Below are 8386 nucleotides of genomic sequence, written 5' to 3' on the forward strand. Positions count from 1 at the left end.
TCTTTGTGGATTAATCTGCAGCAGCAGCAGCAGCAGAAGTGAGGCACTTCTCTACAAAACAAAAAGGGTGATGGCCCATTCACTTTCAATTCCATTCAGTTCAAGAGAATTCTTTCTTACAACTTTTTTTCACAATTTAGTCATATTTTAGACATTAGCTATGGTGTGATTTTTATTGGAAATACGTATAAAAAAATAGTCATAGGCCAGCATCAACCTGGGCATTGGTCATGATCTGATTTTCAGCAGTTTACCTTTGACACTTAATGAATAACCTTCCCTGGGTCTTCGTGATTACTGGGAGATTAGGGAGTGAACTCTCATTGCATAACAATATGAACTGAATTGAAAGTGAAGTGCCCTGAAACCCACTCCATGGGGCTTGTTTCTGTTTTCTTGCCTTACGACACCGACCCTTCTTTTTCACTGCTCCCCAAAACCAAACCCATTCCTGCATCTCTTGCCTGCATCTGTGACCTTAAGATCCTTCACATGCTCACAATAAATGTCACAGACACAAACACATACACACACAGGCACAGAATCCCATGTTTGCACAAAATGAATTTGTGCATGCCCTCAGACACACAGATGAAAACACAGTCTGCGCCTGAGCACTTAGCTCCACACCTGAGTGACAGGTGATTTAAAATCCTTTTTGGTTGCTCATTGGAGCTTATGCAGTGCAAATGATACACTGGAATTATTCTGTAACTCTTGGTTTGGTCCATTTGAGCACAGCAGGAGGAAAGAAGCTCAAATGGAATTTAGCAGACTTAGTCTATAAATATGTGAAATGGCCTCATATTTTGTTTATTGACATAGATCAATGTCGTACTTTAATAAATAAATCAAGAATTAGAAACCATTAAAAATGTATTTTAATTTAGTATAGTGTTAATATACAGTATGTATTCTCTCCTCAGCAGTAGCTCGTTCCCCTCAGAATGTGACCTTTGACCTTTACCTCCAAACTCTCTCTTCCCTTTCTCCTCCTGAATCTGTTGTTTCTGTCACTGGGATGCTTTGTTTTATGAGATACATTCCGGTATCTAATACTTTTTTCTTGTAAGATGAATACGGGCTTCTGTATTTTCTAAGCTTGGTTTTACCCTGTGGTCTAATAAACTGGTCCTTAGAATGTTGTTGGATGCTGTTACCTACATGCTATCTTGCTCTACATGTACAGGTCAAAACTTTTTATCGTATTCTTTTGTTCTTCCCACCTTCCCGTCATGAAAATCTGGCCTTTCTATTTGCTCACACACATACACAAAAACACTTACAAAAACACATACACACACAAAAGATTAAGCTCAGCTCATTAACTAGACATATGTTGAAAGCTGAACATGAAATAAGCAAGATCTGTCAATAAAGGAGAGAGCTTGATACAACATATTTTCAGCAGGCAGGGAATACTACAATTACTATAAATTATGACATAAATCCTTATTATCGGGAACATATACAGAAATATGATGAAAATTTGTGTAATTGTAACATTATCATTATCTATTTGGGTTATGAGTATTGTGTTTTTCACTGGTTCACTGGCAGCTATAGTACTAAGGACCAATATCTTTGGTCAAGGAAACATACAGCATTTTTCACTGAAGTAGAAACAAATGCATTTATTCAGGGTTTTTTCTTGTATCAATGAACTGGTACATTCAATGTTGGTAATCAGACTTAGAGTTACAGTAGCTGCTGAAAAGTAACATTATTAATACAAGAAGTTAGCAAACTCAAGTTGTCCTATTTATGATGTCCACTTTTACTTGTTTTTTTTATAACATACTTCACGAAAGCAATGCTGCATAAAACCTATACTGTAGTGTCCAAAATCAGCCCCATGATACCCAGATAATGACATCTGAACATGAGCATTGTATACAGTATATACCTGGCAGCCATTCTGTATTTTTATGGAGCCCATTCTGTGTCCCTTGTATTTTTTGGAATTGTTGATGGGAAAATGAGAATTAATAGTCTGTGAATATCAGTAGTCCTCTCTCCTATGTACAAATTAAATTTATATCCAACGATTCTATCCTAGTGATTTAGCTAAATGTCAGTGTGGAAAGTTGTATAACATCCATGGAGAAAAAAAAGATTTCTGCAAAATTTTATTCATTTTAAAGTGTTTATTTGTGTGGTATTGTTGCCAATTTCAGTACAAGGATCATGATGAAATGTGTGTTACAAAAAGTTAGACTGGCATGCGCTAAGTTACAATGGTAACAAATCTCTGGTCAAATCTTAACAAAACTCACTTTACTTTATTAGCAAATAGCAATGTACATTAAGGTAAAAGTCTTCTTATTTTAAGACAGCACTGATCCTCACTTTAACCAGATTTAAAAAAACAAAAGTCAACAGCAGATAATATCAGCAGTAAGTGGTTAATGTTTGCAAGAATAATTAGTTAGTTTTTTGCTAGTTAGTATGCTGTCTGTAAACCAGTGTCTGTCAATCACCACTGTATGATTGCAAGTGAGTGGTGTGTTTTTATAGTCCAAAAAGACCAATTGAGTAGTGAGTCTTTTCTTTTGAAACAATCATCTTAAGTAGTCTAAATTATCAACTCGAACTTCCATGCATATCATAGTAGTAATTCAAGCTTATGAACTGAATTGTTTTAAATAAGGATCTCCAGTATTTGAGATGAATCTTTAATCAATATTTATATAATATATTATGCTTCCTACTTCATTTTCAGGTTGTAGCCACAAGAATGAATTAGGCTGCCACTAATAACTGTGTGTTTCTGCCTTTCCAGCCAAAAAAAGAGAATTAAAGACTTAAACTAAATAGTTGAGTTTCAGTTATTTTAGTTGTTGATTTGTAGTTATTATTTTGTAATTATTTACAAAATGAAAGTTGAACTTACCCCTTTCCTAGTTGTATACTGTCAGCATATTGGATCTATGATTGTTTATTTGGCAAGCATACTTTTTTTCATTTTCATTTTCTTTATTTCTTTAAGGACAAGACACATTAATCAGATTTTTGTAAATTTGCCAGTGTTAGCCATTGGGCTACTTTTCAATTGTAGTCCTTTGGCAAGATGTTCTAAAGCCAATGAGTGACAGGTTAAATTTGCAAATAGGACAGTAAGAGGCTAAAGTAACAATGAAACACTGATGCAATTAGGGCTGTAGTCTTCCAGTCGACTGCTCAATTGATTGGCCGATATGCTCTCGTCTGACCGAATTCTCATTGGTTGGAAATTTTTACTTTCATAAGGAGAAAAGCACTACATCAATAGTCTTCCAGGATTAATCTATTATTTAATGCGGCAGTGGGAGGGACAGACTACCTGCGAAAACTTTGAACTGGCCCAACCTAATTGAGACTGCTAGGTCTAAGATATTTTAACTTTACTGAAAATTTACTGAACGTTTACTTGGAGTTATATCCAAACTAATTGACTCCATGTCAAAGAAGTCATCAGTGTGGCTACATTTTGTTACAGATTACCAAAAAAGTCAAGTGTAAACTTTGCAAACAGCAGTTTTTTATATCACAGCTCAACAACCAACATGGCTTATCATCTAAAAACGGGAGGCTTCAAGATAATCAAAATTACATTTATAGGCAACAACATGTTTAACACAGCTTTGTTGACTTTCTGTAAAAAAATACATAAATTAACATGAAAATATTACAGAAGGTTTTGAAAACGATTAATATTATTATTACTAGTATTATTATTATTGTCTTGAAATCAAGACAGTGTGAAATATAGCTATGAATATTTAGCAATTAAATGGTACTATAATTTTTCTTTAAGCATGCAAGTCTTTCTCTTTGCTGCAATATCTCATATAACACGTGATATTTAGTGTACATTATGTTTATTCAGTGTTCAATTAGGCTGTGAAAGTAAAGGAGCTGTAATTTAAAGAGCTACAAGTCATTCTACTAATGATGAAGCTGGTTCTCTACAGGGATTGACTGGGACACAAAAGAAGCCATGGAGTTTGACCCCGAGCAGCCCAAAGCATACAGCACATAAATATCTGTGAAAAATCTCCAGGTCTCCAGGTCATGGTTATCCAGGAAGAGCCAAATCGAGGGCACCTGGAATTGGTTGTAGATACTTGAAGATATTTCATCTCTCATCCAAGAGGCTTCTTCAGTTTTGACTGATTGGTGGGGAGTCCCAGGTATTCAACCAGTCAACCAGATTTGGGATACCTGTGACTCCCAGAGACTGTTAAATACCTAGCACTCCAAGAAACACTGGCTGTCCACAGATATTCCGACTCCTTCCGCTTTTTCTACAAGGGCTAATGTCCAGTTTCAGAGTAGCTTGGTGTCCTATCAGCTTCTATTACAACCAGTTTGTGCAGTAATTTTTCACCAGAATTCACAAAAAGCTGCTAGCTAAACTGTAGCGTTAATGAAAACTATGACTAAATATGTTTTTCAATTACCTTTTGTTCCATGACTAAGATGAGAAAATGACGAGATGGCACCAACATCATTAAACACTAATGCAATATCATTGATGAAAATAAAAATTTTACCAAAGTCTCTATATTTTCATTGAAAAAAAAGAGAAGAGGAAATTACATACAGTGGTTTTTCAAACAATGACAAGTCTAACTGTCCTTCGTTCTAATGGCTGCGCTGCACATTTCTCTTCTTGCGCACTTGAATCATCTTTCTGGTGATTCTTGCCCCAGCGCAAACATGAACACACTGCCAACAGTGCTAGAGTGGACCTAGCTTTGATCAAATAACATACAGTGAAGGAAAAAGAACTTGATGGCAACAAAACGGGTTGACGTTTTGACCCACTTCAAATATAATGCAACTGAGAAACAGTGATTATGCAGCACTGTCAGGAGAGAAGCCTTATGGCTACAAAATCACTGGGAATAAAATCACAAACTAGAAGAGACACATTAAGGCGCACCAGACAGAAACTGAGGTAACCTAATTTTAAGATGTCAAATAATGGTAGTCTACTTTTAAAGGCTTATTAAGCCAACTACTAAAGGCAGTGGTGTAGCACTATCTATTAGCATCTCACAACAACAGCTGCATTTAGTATCCCTTAAAGTCAGTAGCCCAATCTGCTACGTTGGCCAACTTTTGCTTAAGACAAGTTCATTTTGCTTTGGTGTATTACACATGATATCCATGCTAAAACACACAATTTAATTGCCACACACATTTCAGGTCTTGTCGATTTTGAATGGGTCCATGATAGCTTAATGTTGTCTATTTGAGACCTTTACTGGTTATTAAAATGCAGAAGACATTGTAGAAGATTGTTTTGGGTTTGAATAAAATCTGTGGGCCATCAGTTAGCTGTCTAGTAATTAACTTGCTTTGGTTGCAAAGACGTTTAAAATATTTTCTTTACAAATTTTTTGAAATGGTAGTGTACAACCTATTATAAACACTGACTGTATGACACAATCTAGTGAAACACTACCACTAAGGCCAACAAAATTACAGAATAAAATCAAAACCTTTATGGTACAGACCTGACAAAACTGAACATTATAAGGATAGGATTTATTTTAGGGCTGTTGTACAACGTTCTTTTTGATTGTGAAGGGTTTTCTTTATCTGGTTACTTTCTGATTGACTCATATTGCAAGAGTTAGATTTCATTGAAATTGTTAATGTTATATCTTTACAGACTTAATTGGGAAAATCAGTTGGAAGAAATCTTATTTGAAAGCAGTTTGTTGAGGTTTGACTAAAATACTCATTCTTGATCTTGACTAAAACTAGACTAAATGCCAAGTGTTTTTGTTGACTAAAGCTAGACTTAAATGTTTATGTTTTTCATTGATTAAGACAAGGCTAAAAAAAGTTCTTATTTAAAAATTAAAAGGGTGAGGTTGACTAAATGTGACTTAAACTAACACAGACTTTTTATCTCAGGACTAAGACTAAATCAAAAAATGTCTGGTAAAATTAACACTACTAAAGAGTAAACAAATAGCTGATATAATTATGCAACACTAGAAAACTTGCTAACTTACCCAGTTGTTCTTTAAGGACATTAAAAACTTTTTATGGCTCCATTGATGTGAAGCCATAGTGGCTTCCCTTTAAAATTCCTTTTTTCCAGTGACATGAAATTACTATTCAAGGGATATCAAATGCACCTATTGTAGACTTGACATGAACCCATCAACAGCAGCATAACACAATCTTTCAGCACAGAAGCTCATTGACATTTAACACACAATGCAATTTAGAGGCATGCTGTTTCACTCACACTTTCAATCCATAAAACTGTGGAAAGTTGTAATTGCACAAGCCAGTCTGGACTTTGACACAACATCCAGAACACTCTGCCCCTAGTTCTCAAAGATTTTAATGGGAAGAGTTTGAGTCCCTGAGGAGAAACCATCCATTTACTCTTGATCTGTCTCTCCTCCAGTTCACAGAGGCCTCTGGGATGAAAAGTTTGGAATCATTAGTTACTGTCAGCAAGAAGCCAATCTGTGCTTGTCAAGTCACAGCTCTGTGAAACAAGTGTTGATTACCCAATCTGGGAATTTTTGCTGTGTTTGTTTTGTGCAATCATTTATTATCCTCTTTTTTCGGGTTAATATCACATAACTTTGTCATTGGTCAAATAATTATATAGTATTTTGGCCACACTGGGACTGAAGCTCATCAGTGTCAAAGGTTTACATGACAAAAAAACTAGTGAAATCACCTTTCCACTTTGCAGCAATCTATGTTTTACTGCTTGTTTATACATTCTCATTGCATTACATGAAGTTCATCAGCCATTGCTTTTTATTTTGAATTCAGTGACAAGTTTTCCACAGCTTCAGTCTTTAAGGAAATAGTAAGACAGCACAAACATGCAAGGAAGGATTGTTGTTTTTACATTTTTAGGTCATGGTCCCTAATTTCTCTGCTGTAGGAAAGTAAGGTGGTACTTACTTTTTATGTGGTTCAAATGTACATCACAGTTTGTGTGGTGCAAATTTGGTGAGACAGGCCCGAGAGACAGGCCCCAGAAAGACTGGGTTGAGTAGTAGATCCAGAAGTTTTAGGTTTTATAAAACTCTAAAACAGGTTCAACATGTTCTTGTGTGTTTGTTTGCCAGAGCTCTCTACGTTGGCACCCAAACTGTACAGAAATGGTTATATCAGTCTATCGAAACAGCCATACCCCAAAACAGACATGGACAGCGCATGGGTACATGTACAAGGTTCATGTGAACAGTCTTTTGTGCTGCATGCAGATGTTTTTTGTGAACTTGGACATGGCCAGATGATGAAATTTACAAAACATGGCGATGCACAAAAGAGAGGAGTCATAAACTCAGCAAACTTATTGACTTAATGTCAGTTTCTCAGCAATATCTATCTAGAGTTTGCTAAAGTTAGCTACTTAGCAACTTTTATTTAGTTATTTATTCTTTCAAAAGTTATATTGTCTGGCTTTAACTCACTCATTTTTATTGTTGCTCTAATACTACCAATTCTGTGTGAACCCATTAAGATGCATAGCGGGATCCCTGACACAGCAACATATTTTAAATAACATACCTGAACATTTTGATGGTACACCATAATTCTCTAGAAAACAAACAGTCCGTGTAAAAACGGCAATGGTCTGAATAATTCAAATTATGACAGAGAAGCTTCAAATGGACATGACATAGAAAAGTTTTCTATCAGAAGCCAAGATAAATAAGTCCACCTATGAGTTCCCATTATTCGTACACAAACAGACTCCCAAATAAATCTGCTAGCAGCTGAGACAGCAGTATCCAGATGAATTGCCAGGAAAAGTAACTATGGATCAATGAAATGTTGAGCACATGCACACACACACACACACACACAGTGCTTGAATGTTTTATCTTAATGCATTAAATGGTCCATTGGATGATTTGAATTGTTGTGAAATTTTTACTTTGTCAACTTCTGCCTTGACTCACTTCCTATTTTCTGTTTCTTCTCTTATGTTTCAGCATGATCTACTCCTTGGTTACCTCATAACAACTGATTTATCAGAAACGGCAAAGAAATAGAAAAGCCTCTGGATACACACACTGCAGTTGTGTAAATCTAGATTTGATGACAGGAAATATAAAAGTAAAGAAGATAAAAATGTTTTAAACATGTTTTTAAAACATGTTTTTGCTGTGAAACCAAAAAATGAAATACTGGGGCTGAAGCTTCTTCTCTGTTTTGCTCCCCAAAGAAGAAAGGATATGTTCTATGCTCAACTGTATATAAGAACTGAAGACTAAAACTGTTATTTACAGTTGATTGGTCATAGTGAGACCCATGTTAATCACTGCCTGGCCAATGTTTGTACCACATACAGACACACTCACAAACACACATCCTCTGGAGTGATACCATACTCACATAGCAGTGCCAG

The 8386-nt window shown here is 35.6% G+C and overlaps 1 protein-coding gene across 2 annotated transcripts in view; it reads left to right on the plus strand.

Moving 5' to 3' along the window:
- The window catches only part of cnih3 (cornichon family AMPA receptor auxiliary protein 3), a 98918-nt gene extending 90920 nt beyond the window's left edge, over positions 1-7998 (plus strand). For both annotated transcript variants that reach the window (XM_040125634.1, XM_040125635.1), the window contains one exon: positions 7971-7998. In XM_040125634.1, the coding sequence (XP_039981568.1) occupies positions 7971-7998 (28 nt within the window). The remainder of the gene's footprint in view (positions 1-7970) is intronic.
- Positions 7999-8386: the final 388 nt, after the last annotated feature.

The sequence above is a fragment of the Xiphias gladius genome, chromosome 4 (assembly GCF_016859285.1).
Source record: "Xiphias gladius isolate SHS-SW01 ecotype Sanya breed wild chromosome 4, ASM1685928v1, whole genome shotgun sequence".
NCBI classification, from domain to species: domain Eukaryota; kingdom Metazoa; phylum Chordata; class Actinopteri; order Istiophoriformes; family Xiphiidae; genus Xiphias; species Xiphias gladius.